Source organism: Berghia stephanieae, chromosome 11 (genome assembly GCF_034508935.2).
Source record: "Berghia stephanieae isolate SIO BIC M18660-M18661 chromosome 11, UCSD_Bste_1.3, whole genome shotgun sequence".
Lineage (NCBI taxonomy): Eukaryota > Metazoa > Mollusca > Gastropoda > Nudibranchia > Aeolidiidae > Berghia > Berghia stephanieae.
In genome coordinates, this window is record NC_088370.1 from 34,948,101 (window position 1) to 34,967,676 (window position 19,576).

The 19,576-nt window shown below is 35.8% G+C and overlaps 1 protein-coding gene across 5 annotated transcripts in view; it reads right to left on the minus strand.

The window, feature by feature from the left end:
* Window positions 1–2,023: 2,023 nt before the first annotated feature.
* Window positions 2,024–19,576, minus strand: part of LOC144956645 (uncharacterized) — a 23,978-nt gene continuing 6,425 nt past the window's right edge. For 2 of the 5 annotated variants that reach the window (XR_013641983.1, XR_013641985.1), the window contains exons 2-7: window positions 16,396–16,494; window positions 14,827–14,944; window positions 10,957–11,046; window positions 8,877–9,005; window positions 6,044–6,992; window positions 5,691–5,973 (exon numbers count right to left, since the gene is read on the minus strand). Coding sequence is in view for 1 of the 5 variants with exons in the window: in XM_078887289.1 (XP_078743415.1) it covers window positions 6,256–6,992; window positions 8,877–9,005; window positions 10,957–11,046; window positions 14,827–14,857 (987 nt within the window). In the remaining 4 variants the exon portion in view is untranslated. Of the gene's footprint in view, window positions 5,552–5,690; window positions 5,974–5,998; window positions 6,993–8,876; window positions 9,006–10,956; window positions 11,047–14,826; window positions 14,945–16,290; window positions 16,495–19,576 lie in introns of those variants that run through there. The other 3 variants (XR_013641984.1, XR_013641986.1, XM_078887289.1) reach the window with 3 other exon arrangements.

Genomic DNA, 19,576 nt, shown 5'->3' on the forward strand with positions numbered 1-19,576 from the left:
CCTCCCAGCTAGGACTCAGGCCAGGGCCAGGACAAAACCAAGTAATCTCATTCCAAGACAAAGACAGAAAGCAAGTTGGAAAACAGATATAGGGGATAGAAGACACAGCAAGTTCCTCCCTGCCCACTATGGGAGGCCAGGAACCCCACCCAGGAAGTCAGACAAAGGGGAAATGGTTCAAATAGGGAACAGATGTAGATTCCAAGAGCACACTATCACTATCAGTGTATTTAGTTTGAGATCACCTTAAAGTCTCTTCTAAACACAGCACAGGATCCATGCAAGATAAATGCATACAAACTCTTACAAAACAAGATATACACAACAACAAACATTACCGTTTGTAACAAATAACAATGTTAAACACTACAGACATTTCAAAACAGGATGAATGAAGCACTACAGACGATAAAGGGGAAACCTGAAACGTCCGTTATATCTGTTTTCGTATATTAAATTGAAGCTTACATTCAATTTCACATTGATTGTTATTTGGAGAGAGAGAGAGAGAGAGAGAGAGAGAGAGAGAGAGAGAGAGAGAGAGAGAGAGTTTTAAATTGTCTATTTTAAAATTTTAACGAAAGCGAGACAACTCAATGAAATAGTGCTCTACTGTTGATATGAATGAATTGTCTCCCTTGATCTTCCTGTAATTTGCATCCCTCCCCTATGAGAGGAAGATTGAAGTTTTAAATTCGAGTTAAATAAATGGTTGTCATTGCATTTTCTTTCTATTTAGTTTGAGTCTCTGTGATACCAGAGGTGAGAAATCGATTTTTAAAATGCGATAGAAGGATTTATATATTGCCAGAAGATTTCCAGAAAGCTCATGTTGTATCTATCCAAGGGCTGGGCGAAACCCATTAAAAGGTCACAAGACAAGAAGGTTTGTTTTGTTTTTAAGGGTTTTACGGCGCTTGCAACACATTAAGGTCATATCAGGGCCAGTAAAAAGGAAGAAAATGGGATAGTAAAAAGTTCTAGAATTACAATTAAAGTACACCCCAGAAAAGGCAAGACAAAGGGGAATTGGTTCAAATAGAAAACAGGTGTAGATTCCAAGAACACACTATCAATGTACTTAGTTTGAGATCGCCTAAGTTTCATCCGGACTCAAGCACAGGTCCCAACTATGAGGAACACACTGAAATGTTTACAAATCATATAATATAATATAATATGTAATCAAAACATAATACGGTGCATAACAGAGAGATGATTTACAAGGAAAAAAATATCATCTCCCAAATCTAACTATACAGTTGACTGTTTCCCTCTCAGAGAGCCAGAGTCAGGACAAAGCGAGGCAATCTCATTCCAAGACAAAGACAGAAAGCATGTTGGAAAACATATATAGGGGGAAAGAAGACGCAGCTTGTACCTCCCTGCCCACTATGGGAGGTCGGGAACCCCACCCAGAAAAACAGAAAAAAAGATGGAAAACAGATAAAGGGGGATAGAAGACAGCATGGACCTCCTACCCATTATGGGAGGTCAAGAACCCCTTCCAGAGACAGAAAGCAATTGAAAAACAGATATAGGGGGATAGAAGAAACAGTAAGTAGCCCTCTATGCCCATTATGGGAGGTCAATCAAAAACCCCACCCATAGGGAACATTTCAGCCTCTGCTAAAAATGAAAAAAAAAATTCGCGTTTTTTGTAAACAGTATTTTATTGAAATAGTGAAACCTTGAACTCAATTCAAAAATATAATCATTATAATAATGAATGTGTAAGTTTTAAATAAGAACAAAATTCTAAAGGCAAAACATTTCGGCCACAAGGGTTTTACTGATCACAAGGCATAAGAAAAGTTCTAGCCACCATGAAGAATATAAAAGTAATGATTTTCTTTGTTTAGAACCAAGATGGCCGCCGTTGCCGGGCGGCGTGACATCAGACTACTGAATCCAATTGTAAGTCTGACACGTTCCGGCGGCCTTAGTGATAAAACATGCAATGAGAGTACAATTCCTATTCAACTATTACATATTTACAAAGAAGATATTAGCGTGTTATGTGTGTGTGTGTGTGTGTGTGTGTGTGTGTGTGTGTGTGTGTGTGTGTGTTTGTTTTTGTTTCTAAGGGCTTTTCAGAAAAAAAATGGACGTTTCAGGTTTCTCCTTTATCAACAAAACAGGATTCGTCTGCAGTGTTTTATTCATCCTGTTTTGTTGATAAAAGGAAAACCCGAAATGTCCATTTTATCTGAAAAGCCCTTAGAAACAAAATCAAACACACACACACACAGACACACATAGTATTATTCTATTAAATTGAAGCTTACATTCAATTTCACATTGCTATTTATTACATATTTACAAGGAAGATATAACATGTCATGTACGTATGGTCCCTTGTATCAATCTGGTATTATGGCAGAATGAACAACAAGAAGACAATTGAGTTTTAAAATGAAAAAAAAAATTTAGCTTTTGTTTGTCTTTAAGGGTTTTACGGCATTTGCGACAAATTTTGGTCATATCAGCACCAGTAAAAAGAAGAAAATCGAATTGTCAAAATATTACAGAATTTAAAAGCACCCAAGAAAAAGGAAGACAAAGAGGAATTAGTTCAAATAGGGATCAGATGTAGATTCCAAGCGCATACCACCAATGTACTTAGTTTGAAATCACCTACAAGTCTCATCCAGACACAAGTACAAAATCCAACAAAGAGGAACACACTCAAATGCTTACATTATACATTAAAAATAACAAATATAATAATACTACATAACAGAGAGATGATTTACAAGGAAAAAAATATCATCTTCCAAAACTAACGATACATTTGACTGTTTCCCTCCCAGTCAGGATATCCAGGGTCAGGACAAAACCAAGTAATCTCATTCCAAGACAAAGACGGAAAGCATGTTGGAAAACAGATATAAGGGGATAGAAGACACAGTAAGTGCCTCCCTGCCCACTATGGGAGGTCAGGAACCCCACCCAGTCACCCAAAGAAAGCAATTGGAAAACAGATACAGGGAGATAGAAGACAGAACAAGTACCTCCCTGCCCACTATGGGAGGCAGTAAATTGGTTCAAATCAATGAGAGTGCAATACCAAGCCAAAAATGACATATTTACAAGTAAGATATAACATGTCACGTACGTGTGATCCCTTGCATCTATTTAGTTTTATGGCAAAATGAACAAGAAGAACAAAATTGAGTTAAACAAAATATTTAAAAATTGAGCTTTTATATAGCGCAATATCCACTAAAAATGCTCAAAGCACTTTACAAGGGGTGGTCTCTGTTTTTGTTTTTGTTTTTAAGGGTTTTACGGCGCTTGCAACACATTAAGGTCATATCAGCGCCAGTAAAAAGGAAGAAAATGGGATAGTAAAAAGTTCTAGAATTACAATTAAAGCACAAAAGAAAAGGTAAGACAAAGGGGAATTGGTTGAAATAGGGAACAGATGTAGATTCCAAAAGTACACCGTCAAAGTACTTAGTTTGAGATCACCTAAAAGTCTCATCCAGACACAAGCACAGGTCCCAACTAAGAGGAATACACTCAAATGTTTACCAATCATATAATAAACTAAACATAAAACAATGCATAACAGAGAGATGATTTACAAGGAAAAAAATATCATCTCCCAAAACTATAACTAGATATTCGACTGTTTCCCTCCCAGCCAAGGAACTCCGGCAAGGGTCAGGACAAAACTAAGTAATCTCATTCCAAGACAATGACAGGAAACAATTGGAAAACGGGTATGGGGGATAGAAGACACAGCATGTACCTCCCTGCCCACTATGGGAGGTCAGGATCCCCACCCAGTGGGTGGTCTCTGGCCAACAGCAACATTTAACATGTCGGATGAGACATGACGCCTGTTAGGCGATATTACAATTTTATTTTCGGGCAGAGATGATGTTATTAACAGCCAGGTACTCATTTTACACCTGAGTACAGCGAGAGAATGTGAGTAAAGAACCTTCCTTCTCCAAGGACTCAACTAGGCGCCAATCAAGGCTCGAACCCAGGACCTTCTGATCCGAAAGTGAGTGTCATACCACTAAACCACATAGCCGGCCAGGGCTAGGACAAAACCAAGTAATCTCATTCCAAGACAAAGACAGAAAACATGTTGGAAAACGGATATAGGGGGATAGAAGACACAGTATGTACCTCCCTGCCCACTATTGGAGGTTAGGAACCCCACCCGTAAAGAAAAATTAGTTCAAATAGCGAACAGATGTAGATTCCAAGAGCACACAATCAGCGTACTTAGTTTGAGATCATCTAAAAGTATCATCCAGACACAAGCACAGGTCCCCACTGAGAGGAATACACACTCAAATGTTTACAAATCATATGTATAACAAAAATAATAAAGTGCATAACAGAGAGATGATTTACAATAAAAGAAAAATATCATCTCTCAAAACTCTTAACTATACATTTGACCGTTTCCCACCCAGCCAGGGTATTTGGGTCCAGCATTCGTGTCCTTCTCTGGTTGGTGTATGGTTGAGTCCTTGGAAAAAACTCTTTAGTCACAGTCTTTCACCGTACTCAGGTGTAAAATGAGCAACTGGCTGTAAACAGAGTTGTCTTTGTTGTAAAAAAGATTGAAATTACAACTCCAAATCAAAGCTAAATGTGATATGCAACAAACACATATAAAACCATACAATAAAAAAATAAAAATGTTTTTAAAAAAACATACAAAATTGATACGTGGCAAATAGGGCCATTGTATGTGTAAATCAAAATAACTGCCATTTTTGGTTGTGACTACAAATAAATAGATATATAATATATAATATACATACATACATAATACTGTTTAAGGCACTGGTGTTAGTTAATAACAAGATAATAGAAATTAAGAAAGATTAGTGGAAACCCATGGGAACATTGCCAAATAAATATTAAATATTTGTATGCCCGTTTTTTTACAGCCCTTGCGACACATTTGGGTTATATCAGCACCAGTAAAAAGGAAGATAATAAATTCTAGAAATATTACAATAAAAGCACCCAAGAAAAAATTTAGACAAAGAGAAAATGGTTCAAATAGGGAACGGATGTAGATTCCAAGAGCACACCATCAGAGATCACCTAAAATTCTCATCCAGACTCAAGCGCAGGATTCCACTATGAGGAACACACTCAAATGTTTACAAGACATGTTCAAAACAAAATATAAAACTAATATTACATAACAGAGAGCTGATTTACAAGTAAAAAAAAAACATCACCTCCAAGAACCAACACTATACATCTATCCTATACAAAGCCTCTCCATTTTCACTCTTTCATTAGTTTTTTCACGATCACAGGCTTCAGGCAGCTCATACCGTTTTCTACTTTTCCAAGTTAAAAATTGAATCTGTAGGAATAAAAAGTCCAAAATTGTCCAACCGTATACAGTTCCAGAAAAAAACCTGCATATGCCTATAAAATCTCTGGAACGAGCTCTTTTATGTGTAAGTTTTAATCAGCAACAACAACAAACCTGCATATGACCTATTAAATCTCTGGAACGAGCTCTTTTATGTGTAAGTTTTAATCAGCAACAACAACAAACCTGCCTTGCCTATAAAATCTCTGGAACGAGCTCTTTTATGTGTAAGTTTTAATCAGCAACAACAACAAACCGCCTTGCCTATAAATCTCTGGAACGAGCTCTTTATGTGTAAGTTTAATCAGCAACAACAACAAACCTGCATATGACCTATAATCTCTGGAACGAGCTCTTTTATGTGTAAGTTTTAATCAGCAACAACAACAAACCTGCATATGACCTATTAAATCTCTGGAACGAGCTCTTTTATGTGTAAGTTTTAATCAGCAACAACAACAAACCTGCATATGACCTATTAAATCTCTGGAACGAGCTCTTTTATGTGTAAGTTTTAATCAGCAACAACAACAAACCTGCATATGACCTATTAAATCTCTAAAACGAGCTCTTTTATGTGTAAGTTTTAATCAGCAACAACAACAAACCTGCATAGACCTATTAAATTCTGGAACGAGCTCTTTTATGTGTAAGTTTTAATCAGCAACAACAACAAACCTGCATATGACCTATTAAATCTCTGGAACGAGCTCTTTTATGTATAAGTTTTAAATGGGAATTTCAGCAAAACAACAATAGTCAAAAAAGGAAAGAAAAAAATTCACAAAAGCAGGACAAAACCAAGTAATTTAATTCCAAGACAAAGACAGAAAGCATTTTGGAAAACTGATATAGGTAGTTAGAAGACACAGTAAGTGCCTCCCTGCCCACTATGAGGGGTCAGGAACCCCACCCACTTTGTCATTATTTGACTCGTCACTCAAACACGGGCACGAAGTCTTTTGATGAGCGGACAAAAGAGATTTGCTACAGAACAACTTTCTACACACCAAACACTCAAACGCTTTTAACTCTGCCCGAGACCAAATGTGTTTATCCAACAACAACCTATTACAAAACCCCTGGTCACAAAACTCACATTTAAACGTTTCCCCATTGATTATAAACTTTTGGTGTTTCTCGAGCAAAGATGCAAGTTTGTAATATCTACCACAGACAGAACACCTGTGGTGATGGCTTCTCTTACCCTGAGAATGAATTGTTTTCATATGCTCTTTGAGTTTGGACAAGAGAGAAAACTTCTCCCCACACTCTAGACACTCGGATTGTTTTCTCTTCCCTTTTCTAGTTTTAGTGGCTTTAGGCATTTCTTGATCTTGCTCGTGTTCCTGAAAGTTCAGCAAACTTTCTTCTGGAGAAATCCGTTCATCATTTTCTAGCCCGGTATCCTTAGGAGTCGCTTCTTCACTTCTGCTGACAGGATTTTCAGGTTGATTTCTCTCCTGTGTGTCAACCTCAGTATAGAAATTCTTGGGCACTTTGTCCAACTTATTGAGAACATTCTCTGCCTGTACCTCTTGTGTTTCTGTATCACATGAGACGTCGACGTCTTCATCTTCTGATGATATAACCTCGATGTAAATTTCTTTTTCGTTGTCCGTCAAACCTGTCAGGGAAAGTAAAAATGTGTTGTCTGTTTGCTATACAAGTAATTGCCTATCCATGAGTGTAAAATGTGTTGTCTGTTTTCTATACAAGTAATTGCCTATCCATGGGTGTAAAATGTGTTGTCTGTTTCTATACAAGTAATTGTCTATCATGAGTGTAAAATTGTGTTGTCTGTTTTCTTTACAAGTAATTGCCTATCCATGAGTGTAAAATGTGTTGTCTGTTTTCGTATACAAGTAATTGTCTATCCATGAGTATAAAATGTAGTCTGTCTGTATTCAAGTAATTGCCTATCCATGAGTGTAAAATGTGTTGTCTGTTTGCTATACAAGTAATTGTCTATCCATGAGTGTAAAATGTGTAGTCTGTTTGCTATACAAGTAATTGTCTATCCATGAGTGTAAAATGTGTTGTCTGTTTGCTATACAAGTAATTGTCTATCCATGAGTGTAAAATGTGTTGTCTGTTTTCTATACAAGTAATTGCCTATCCATGAGTGTAAAATGTGTAGTCTGTTTGCTATACAAGTAATTGCCTATCCATGAGTGTAAAATGTGTTGTCTGTTTGCTATACAAGTAATTGCCTATCCATGGGTGTAAAATGTGTTGTCTGTTTGCTATACAAGTAATTGTCTATCCATGAGTGTAAAATGTGTAGTCTGTTTGCTATACAAGTAATTGTCTATCCATGAGTGTAAAATGTGTTGTCTGTTTGCTATACAAGTAATTGTCTATCCATGAGTGTAAAATGTGTAGTCTGTTTGCTATACAAGTAATTGTCTATCCATGAGTGTAAAATGTGTTGTCTGTTTGCTATACAAGTAATTGCCTATCCATGGGTGTAAAATGTTGTAGTCTGTTTGCTATACAAGTAATTGTCTATCCATGAGTGTAAAATGTGTAGTCTGTTTGCTATACAAGTAATTGTCTATCCATGAGTGTAAAATGTGTTGTCTGTTTGCTATACAAGTAATTGCCTATCCATGAGTGTAAAATGTGTTGTCTGTTTGCTATACAAGTAATTGCCTATCCATGAGTGTAAAATGTGTTGTCTGTTTGCTATACAAGTAATTGTCTATCCATGAGTGTAAAATGTGCTGTCTGTTTGCTATGCAAGTAATTGAAATTGCCATGTTTTTTCTGGGTTTATTTTTCATTCAATTTAATTTAAGGAATGTAAAGCACCTTGAGCCTGTTGTAATCTGCGTAAGGCGCTATACAAATGTCATTTTTATAATTATTATTATTAGCATTATTATTATTATTATTATCATAATTATTATTATTATTATTATTATTATCATAATTATTATATTATTATTATATTATTATTATTATTATTATATATTATTATTATTATTATTATTATTATTATTATTATTATTATTATTATTATTATTATTGTTATTATTACTATTATTATTACTATTATTATTATTATTTTCAAAACTTAACTCTACCTTTCCAGATCTCATCTATCATATTACCATTTCAATTGTTTATCATATTTGCTGACAAAGGATTATGACCCCAAAGTGTTCCTTGTTTGGTATCTTGATCTTTCTTAAATCTATATATATGTGAGACATGTTAAGAAAACCCGGGAAGATGCGGCAAGCTTCGATTCGAGATATGAGCCAAAATCGACATAAAGTGTTTCCCATAGCAACAAATTTTATTCAGATAAAAATTCATAACTTGGGTTCTAATAGACATAGAAATAAAATGTAAAGTGGTAAATGATTAGAAAGATGTGGTCTACACCACTGGATACATAACTCAATTTATGAAATTTGCGCATCTTTCCGGGTGTTCTCAGCCAGCCACACATAAATATATTCCTTTTTTTTTGTTTCTTACTTTTCTATCTGTAATATCTTACCAGAGTTTTGCACTGGAATTTCCAAACCTAGAAGGGCTGCCAATTGTTCCTCTGTCTCCAGAGTTTTATTCAGCAACTCTTCCAGTATCCGTTTGATGAGGGAATCGCTTGCTTTTTCTTCAAACCCAGCTGCCAAGAAAAATAAAGAAAATTGCTTTGTTAAAAAAATAAAGACAGCCAAGATATTCAGAAATACGACTAGTGAAGTACTTTTTTTTTTTTTAACTAAAAAAAAAAAAAACAAACAAAAAAATATTGACCTATTATACAGCGCATTTTCCACTAAATGTGCTCAAAGCGCTTTACAAAGGATCGCTGACCAAAAGCTATGTTTAACATGCAGGACGGGACATGACACCTGTTAGGCGATATTACATTTTTTCCCGAACTAGGACAATGCTGTTAACGGCCAGGTACTGATTTTATACCTGAGTACGGTGAGAGAATGTGAGTAAAGAGATTTTTTTAAGGACTCAACTATGCGCTGAGCAAGGCTCGAACCCAGGACCTTCCAATCCGAATGTGAGTGTCATACCACAAGACCACATAGCCGCACATAATAAAGTACCATGGGTGAAAGTTCGCCGGAAAAATCCGGCATGGCCGGATTTTTATTTTTGAAAAAGAGGTCTCACCGGGGTTTTTTTTGTCTGGCCAGAATTCGAAAATGAAAAAAACCGGCAACTGTCGCCATAAAACTGTAGTTTATATAATTAACCGCACTTCTGTTTTTTCCTCTTATTGGCAGTTGCAGGATTTTTTTTTTCTGAACACTTGCCTTTGCAGGATTAATATCATTGAGTAACTTTCACCCATGAAGTACCAATAAATTATGCATTTACAGACCTGCCAACCCCTAAACCTGCTAAAAGTAGAATTAGAGCTTTTGAAAATAGGAAATAGGTCTCATGTTCTTGGTTTTATATTTTTACATTATTGTGTATTTGCATATATATATGTATACATTGTCACCATAGATTCTCAACTTTGTGTTTATACATTTTTTATGCATGCCACGTCTGTAAACAAATTTCCATTTTTTTGGATGAATAAAAGTATATTATTATTATTATTATTATTATTATTATTATTATTAATTATTATTATTATTATTATTATTATGATTTCTATTTTGTAAATGAAGTTTTGCTTATCCGTGAGTGTAAAATGTGGTGTCTGTTTGCTATGCAAGTAATTGAAATGGCCATGTTTTTTTTTTTCTGGGTTTATTTTTTTTTTTGTTTGTTTGTTTGTTGCTTTAGGTCTCTTCCAACACAATTGAGGTTATATGAGAGACCGCTGAAACAAAAAAACAAGCAATCTAACAAAAATAGTACAAATGTAATCAAAATCATAACCTAAAGATATCATAAGCTAAATTATAAATAACCAAGAACAAACAGGCAAAGATTTACAGAAAAAAAAATATCCCCTGTCAAAAATACAATCACAAACCAAAGAAGCAGGATAGGCTAGTAAAGAGAAGAAGAAACGACATCACTATCGGATCGTACACCCATGCGAACATCATAGGTATATGATTCAAGGGTGATGCTCCCATCCAACCACCCGCGGGTTTATTTTTCATTCTATTTATTTTAATGAATGTAAAGCACCTTGAGCCTGTTGTGATCTGTGTAAGGCGCTATACAAATGTCATTTTTATCGCTATTATTATTATTATTGTAAAATATCAATTCTGAGCCAGTAATAATAAAAATAATAAAATAATAAAATAAAATAAAAATAATAAATAAAATAAAATAACATAAAAATAAAAATGTAAAATTATCTATTCCAAAACATTTTGTTTAAATCATTGACCTCAATAACAAAAAAATAACCTTTACCTACAGATAAATATGAATTATCACTTTAATCTAAAAGTTAAATAATATCTCGGAGTGGAATGGGCTGGATGAACTGGTCATCATGGCACCACACCTAAACGATTTCAAGGCCCGACTGACATGGGCCCGTGCCCAATGAGGACACCGCTGAAATACAACCAGACCATTGGTTTCTTCAGCGCCAATCATACACATACAGATACATAGACACAAATAAAAAGAAGTTTTACCTTCTGCTAAAAGCCTCCAAACTTGAGCCTTCATCTGTCTTTGTTTGGGACTCTCCTCCTGCCATCTTTGAATCTCGACACATGCATCATCTGATAATAATCAAAACAAATACAAATCCTGCATGAGACAAGTTCAAGGGTCAAGCCATACAGTGTCTCATTTGTAAAAAAAGTTCAAATGAAATTTGAGGAATTTGGGTTTTTTTTTTTTTTTTAATGGTTGGTTTAGACAATTTGGTTCAGGCATTGTAACTGAAAATAAGAAAATCAAGGGATATAACTCAATCACAAAATCAACAATTGTTATTTTTTATTATGACTGAATTGACCCCTTACGTCATAAATTGAAAAGTTGCTGTTCTGAGATGATGCTCGTGAACCTTTCCAGATAGTAGAGAATACAGAAGCAACAAAGACTTTTTAAGATGACCTTGTTGGGGGCAGCGTGGCTCAGCGGTACAGTCTTTTCTTCGTACCTGAAAGGTACTCAGTTCGACTACCCACTGCGCTGTTTGGCCTTGATCAAGTCACCTCGCCCTAGCTCAATTTGCGGCGCTGCACTGCAGCTGACGCCGAGGTCATTCCAGTCTTCCTTTGGAATAGACCCTAGAGACAAATTTCCCCTTTAGGATGAATAAAGGGAATTTTTTTATTTTTTTTTTTTTAAATATAATTTTGAGTTTACCAAATTTTTGGTTAAGCCGCTTTACTTTTAAAAACTTTTCATTGTAATTAACCATTAGATTTCCGACCAATCAAAACATGGAATTTGTGACACACCTTTAACTTCAAATGTGCTAGGACAACCATAGTTTATTGTTTATAACAATAATGTGAATGAAATCGACCTCTCTGATCATTGTTATTGTTTTTATACCACCAAATGAGTGACTAGTTATCTCACGATTGTCTTGATCAGATTATAAACGTTAATTTTACACATAGCTTTCTGTGTTGGTTCTATTGATCTAGCAGGAGAACAATGGGTATATTATTTAGATACATACCACACAGCGTACACAACGACAACAGTTTAGTTGAGACGGTATCCCATTCCTGACACCTGCTGACCCGGTCACGGTGAGTGGTCAATCACCGAGAGGAATTTACCTAACGGGGATTGCCGTTTCACTCAATTTAACAATGTTTTGTTTTATTGTCTGTTAAGACACCCATATTGAATGAGTTGAAATATCACTACTTGGTATAAAAGTTTATATTTTCTACTTTTACTGTGTGTTTTTTATTTTTTCATAGTATTACTAGATTTCTCAATATAAGTTATCAATGAACGGTAACAAATTACACAAAAAATATAGCGGGTGCAACATTTCAAAAATTAGAGAAAAAAAAACGTTGCTATGGATTTGTCTGAATTTTATGTATTATAAAGACAAGATGTAAATACTTCTCCTCACAAAAAACGTATTTTTCCTCAACAAAAATATATCCGCTACGAGCATTCAAACTCGTCAGTGTAGTTTGGGGCTGGTCTTTAACTGCATTGCGTTGATGACAAATCGCATTTTATTCATATCATTGATAATGCCGGATGCTCTTTTTTTCCAATTTTGCTGTTGTTTGGTGACAGGTCTCTGTGCCTTGTTCTCCAAGAAGTCTAAGTCCAAACTTATATTGAGTGATGTGTGGTATGCACTGGTACTCAAGGAGGTGTTGTTTTGGGATTATTTTGTTTGGAAAATATTTTCTGTATGTATCCGTGTAATGTTTTATTGCACTTTGAATATATTGGATCGTGTCTGCTTTGATCGATTTTGTGTGTGAAATAAAGTTGTGCACATGACTATAGGCCTTGTTTATATTGTCGAAAATTAATCCAATACTGCAAGCGTCGTCAATGATGAGTGGGTCGTGGGTGCAGTTCTTTGTTTGTTGGATAATTGTAAGTGTAGACTTTTTCTTGTTAGTATTTGTGGCAGTGGTTGCCAATGAATGATCTGCTGTGGTAAGCCTGTTGTGTAATGCGGTATTCTGTCAGAGGCAATAAGACCATCCCTGAGGGTGAGTGGCTCGTGCATGAGATTTGAAAGTCTCTCCTGCGTTTTGGAGTTTGTTGTTATATTCTACTCTGTCGATATCAAACATGCAAGTGCAACCCGTTTCAAGGTTGATTTATTTATTATTAGCGTCTTGGCAATGAGAAAATACAAAGAAGCTAATGAGTCGTGTGTTCAATGTGCTTTATAATGTGTACTTTTTACACATACATTATGAGTGTGCTCCTTGCTTGTCCAATGCCGTGTCAGTCCCATAGACTAAAAGAATGTCATTAGAATAATTTGAATATTTAAATGGTTTCTTGCGGGCACGTTTCTCTTTCTGTGTTAAACAAATCATACCACATGTCCTACATAATGAATTCACTGCTTGGTTATGACTTGCAATTGTGTGGTCCATGCTGTAAGAGAAAATTCAAAATTGACTGAGCGATGTAAGCAATGATATAGTGAATTAATGAATAAAATGAGTTTTAAAACACTCTGTATTACTTCTCATATCCATGCATACATAACAGCGTACATAAAATTTGGAAAAAGAAAAACCAAATACTTCACCCAATTTGGTGAAAGAAAGGGAGGGGGGGGGCAGGAAAATCCTAACAAGCAGTTGAGCTAAGTTGAGGCCCAACACACAATGTCATTTAAAATTAAACATTAGCAAGATAATTCAAATTATACAATTTAAAAATCAAATTAACTCATCATTGAAAAAAATAAAAAATAAAAATATAATTAACAATAAAACCGCAGCGAAATATTACGTTTCAAGAACAAGGCTAAAGAGGTAATATCATTATTACCTGACCTACCGCAGAAAAATAATCATTACAAAATAATGAAAACTGAAGAGTAAATGAAACTTACCTCATTTCGTAGTAAAACTTGTGCCTTGTGAATCACACCAAAAAAAATTTGAAGTTTATAGCAACGTTTTTTTTTAGAATCCTGAGGTAATTACAAGTAATTTTATTTAAATGTTATAGAAAAATATGTGAATTTGAATCACGGCTTGTGGAATAAGTACTGGAGATATTGAAATAAAAATTGGACCGATGGAAAGAGGAGGTCTGCGAGAATTCTTTGCATTTGGGTGGAATTGCATCGTCACGAAGATCGTGAGGTTAATTGGTACGGAAATCATCCATTGGTATCACCCAATGCACGTCAAATCTACGTTCTGGGAATTGATATCGGCTGACCGCTGTTTACCTGTCGGGTGAGGTTACGTCGGCGCTCGGAACAGCGGGAAACTAAACGGTCAGATTTATAGTGCAGTTTAGACGCCATGACCAAAGAACGTAAAACCTGTGCAGGTTGCTATGTTTAACAATTTAACAAACACTGCCATTGTTTACATTATGACGATTGTTTGTTTGTTTTTTTTTGTTTGTTTGTTGCTTTAGGTCTCTTCCAACACAATTGAGGTTATATGAGAGACCGCTGAAACAAAAAAACAAGCAATCTAACAAAAATAGTACAAATGTAAATCAAAATCATAACCTAAAGATATCATAAGCTAAATTATAAATAACCAAGAACAAACAGGCAGAAGATTTACAGGAAAAAAAATATCCCCTGTCAAAAATACAATCACAAACCAAAGAAGCAGGATAGGCTAGTAAAGAGAAGAAGAAACGACATCACTATCGGATCGTACACCCATGCAAACATCATAGGTATATGATTCAAGGGTGATGCTCCCATCCAACCACCCGCTATGACGATTGTCCGAGAGGCGTGGTTACATCAAGACAATTATGGGACTTGAAATCCCTTCTATGCAATGCTAAATTAATTGTAATGTATATTAATCACTATATCAGCATTCCCAAATACAAATCTCCCAAACCTTGTTCGATATCTGGAGTCTCCATTATCATTTGTAAATTCTATCCACTCGCACAGGAGGTTGGCTTTGAATTCCCCTTGGCAAAAATTATCTTCATGGAATGGCATCACCCTGAATACTGAAAACATAAGAGGAATGGATTACAAAAGGGAAACAGAATACTAAGATGCTAGAGGCTATAATAGTAATAATAATAAATAATAATAATAATAATAATAATAATAATATATAATAATAATAATAATAATAATAATAATAATAATAATAATAATAATAAAAATAAAAATAACAATAATAATAACAATAATAACAAAGATGTTATTTTAACTATCATTGTGGTAGCATTGAGTTATAGAGATAATGAAATTGCGAAAAATAAAATAATCAAAATTCGTTTTAATGAAACGAAAAGCACACTTGTCTTTTCCAATTCCATCGGGCCAAGGGGCGTGCCTGGGTCCATTGTTTTCTGGCATCCTCCGGCCATAACTGTGTATTAAGTGTCTAAACTGATTAATATTTTGTTTGGGAAGGACTCCCGAAGTTTCACAGATTCAAAGCACCCCTAAAAGTAAAAGAGGATTTATTTTGTTGTTATTATTGAAAAGGGTAAAGGGGAGCGGGGGGGTGGCGAACTTTGGGAACACTGGCAGACGCTCTGGTCATCATGACAATGAAACTGTACCTCATGTGCTTCAGGGGTGCTTGCTTTATGCTACGGATAGAGATGGATGCTGGCCTTGATGCAAGCTTTAACTACCAAAGTCTTTGGCAATGCCAATGACCTTGGAATTCATTACCTCATCACAATCCAACTTTGTGTTGTTGTTTTTGTTTTTAAGAGTTTTACGGCGCTTGTAACACATTTAGGTCATATCAGCGCCAGTAAAAAGTAGGAAAATGGGATAGTAAAAAGTTCTAGAATTACAATAAAATCACTAAAGAAAAGGTTAGACAAAGGGGAATTGGTTCAAATTGGGAACAGATTTAGATTCCAAGAGCACACTATCAAAGTACTTAGTTTGAGATCACCTAAAAGTCTCATCCAGATACAAGCACAGGTTCCCACTAAGAGGAATACACTCAAATGTTTACAAATCATATAATATAATATGTAATCTAAACATAATACAATGCATAACAGAGAGATGATTTACAAGGAAAAAAACATCATCTCCCAAAAATGTAACTATACATTTGACTGTTTCCATCCCAGCCAAGGAGCTCTGGCCAGGGTCAGGACAAAACTGAGTAATCTCATTCCAAGACAAAAACAGGAAACAATTGGAAAAAGGGTATGGGGGGGATAGAAGACAGAGCATGTACCTCCCTGCCCACTATGGGAGGTAAGGATCCCCACCCACAATCCAACTTTGATATCTACTTCGGGGGGGGGGGGTTGCAAGTAAGAAGTTCTACAGGGGAACTCAACAAGAAGATTTATTAAAACATACAATCTCATACCGGTAGGCAAGTCTGCTTTATAAATTTCAAAAGGATTGTTTCTGTTGTTTACTTGAGCTCCGAGTTCCAGCAGATTTCAAAACAAACAAAAATTACAGATGTTACCTTTCTGGTGACAGACAGCAGCTTTCGTAAATGTTTTATTTCATCCATCCAACAGTATCGGTCCCAGCATTACATATCACTCACTGGCTGTCAATGTCTCTGTATTTAAAATGAAGAGAACAGATTTCATTTTAATAGCAGAAAGTAAATAAACAACATCTCTATCATTGAATTTATCAAAAACAAGATCCCTTTCATATATCAAAGGAACAAAGAATACTCTCAAATTAATTATATATGTGATTCACCATCTTAGAAAATTAATTATGACAATGTCGAAATGATTCGGATGCTGAAAATCGCATTTATAGCCAAATTTATCAAACTTGGGTTGGGGAGGGGGGGGGGGAAAGTGAAATGGTGTGTATTTATTTGCAGGTCAGATAACCCAAGTTGTTGTGGAAATAATCTGAAACCATAGCAAATTATTGATATTGAATCAATGTTAAATCAAGACTATGCCTTCGATATAATAGCTGTCTGATAATATGTGCACATTGGGGTGAACCAACAGCCACAAATAAGAAGCTATCAAACCAGTAGTATTAGCTCAATACACATGGCCGGAGGGCGCCAGAAATCAATGGAACTCGGCCTCGATGCTCGACAATGGAATCGGAAGGCACATTGCATAGCTCAACAAGTGTGCTTTTTATTTTATTTTTCTTTCTTTTTAATTAAAGCGAATTTAGATTTTTTTTTCTTCGCCGGTTCACAATGTCTCTATAACTCCATGCTCCCACAATAATAGTTAAAATAATGCTCAACCCAATTGGTGAGATGAGAGTTGGAGCCAGTTCAAAGAAATTGAAGATTTCACAAAAGATGATTATCCAAAACAGAGTAAGACATGCAACATATTATTACTACCTTCTACAGACTCCTTCCGCGTACAATGTCATCCTACAACGTGACAATGATATCTAAGGGTTATGCAGCTAGGTGGTCTTGCAGTATGACACTTACTTTCAGATCAGAAGGTCCTGGGTTCGAGTTCGAGGCTCGTTCAGCATATAGTGGAGTCATTTGAAAAGGCTCTTTACTCGCATTCTTTCACCGTACTCGGGTGTAAAATGGCTACCTGGCTGTTAACAGCCTTGTCTCTGTCAGAAAAATTGTAATATTGCCTAACAACAGTACCAACAGGCGTCATGTCTCATTCTAGATGTTACCTGTTGCTGTTGGTCAGGGACCCTTTGCTTTGAGCATGTTTAGTGGATATTGCGCTATATAAAAGCTCATTTTTTAAAGGGTTGATCTTATCCTTGATGCACAAATTAGTACACGTCGGTCTTACCTTTTTTTTTTTATATCAACCTCAAAAGAAAAATATCAAAATGACTTTATTGGGCTGGGCCAATGACAGTCAAGGCTGTAACCAAATGCATAGTTACGGCAACTCGAAGCTGATATGATATCAAAAATATGATAAACAAAATTATGTAAACATGTGGAAATCATCGAAATGCGCTGCAAAACAATGGAGGCCATTGATCTTAGATTATCCCTCCAGAATACAAGATACAACTTCAACTGCATCTACCGACCGCCAGCAAACAAGAAAAACAAAATAAAATGACCTGATGTTAGGAAGGAAATCAACGAGATGCTAACTTTGCAACAAACGCGTCCTAGCCATTCAATTATACTCGGCGACTTTAATTTTCACTTCGACAACGTCACAAACACCGCTAAATTGCACGAGTCATTATCGGAGAACAACATGTGCCAGATTGTAACAACGTCAACCCACTCTGCTGGTCATATTTTAGATTGGGTAATTGTAGAAAATTCAGAGTCCCAAAAAACCAACGCCATCGTCGATTATCTCCCCTTTTCGGACCACTCCCTCATTTCTTTCAATCTGGACGTTTCAAAACTATGCCAAGAAACCACCACCACATCAACCAGAAACATTAAAGGCATTAATTTGGACAATTTCAGAGGCGATTTAGAAACAAAACTTACTAAAAATTCAATGATTTCTCCAGACCAGTGGAATAGTTGTCTCATCGAAACGCTTGACAAACATGCGCCATTCCAAACAAGGACCGTCACCAACCGCAAGTATGCTCCGTGGTATACGTCGGACGTTAAAGAAGCTAAAACGAAGTGTCGGAGAGCAGAAAGACTGCTGAAAACATCAGGCCTTACAATTCATCGTGAAATATTCAAGAACGCATTTCGTGCCTGGAAGACAACAATAAAAAAGGCAAAGTCCACGTATTTTCTTTCAAAATTCGAAACTTCTAAATCTTGTAAACAATTATTTAACATCTGCAATGATCTACTTGGACGTGAAAGATGCACTTCATTACCATCTACAACCAATCAAAGAGACTTGCCAAACACATTTGTCAACTTTTTTAAAGACAAAATCCATAACATTCGTTCAGAACTAGATCGGCATGAACCATTTATAGTTATAGATACAAATACATTCTGTGGTACCCCTTTAGACAAGTTCCAACCAGTTTCACCTAGTTTCATAAACGAGTTGATAAAAAAAAGCCCCCATTAAATCCTGCGACCTTGATCCCCTACCAGCACAGCTTTTGGCCAGCTCCATCGATACATTATTACCATCCATTATTACATCAATCATAAATACATCCATAATGACTGGCGAAGTTCCATCGTGCTTTAAAAGTGCCCTCGTCAAACCACTGAAGAAACCATCACTGGACCACAATATATTAAACAACTATCGTCCTGTATCAAATTTACCTTTTTTGTCAAAACTTTTGGAAAAGGTAGTTCTTACACAATTAACATCTCATCTTAAGAACAACAGTTTGGAACAACCCTTTCAGTCAGCCTACAAACATCAACACAGTACTGAAACGGCGCTTCTTAAAATCTTTAATGACTTGTTATGTAATGCTGATGCTAACAATATCAATGTATTTTGCCTTTTAGATCTTTCAGCTGCCTTTGACACCATTGACCATGACATTTTGTTAAGAAGACTAGAAAATACGTTCGGCATAAAAGGAATTGCCCTTAAATGGTTTACATCATATTTACAGGATAGATGGCAGACTGTCGTGGTGAATGGTGTTCAGTCAGAACAAGTTTTACTAAATTTTGGAGTGCCACAAGGCTCTGTTCTTGGCCCTGTCCTTTTTACTGTATATATGCAGCCCCTTTCTAGTGAGATATCCAGATTCAATCTGAATTA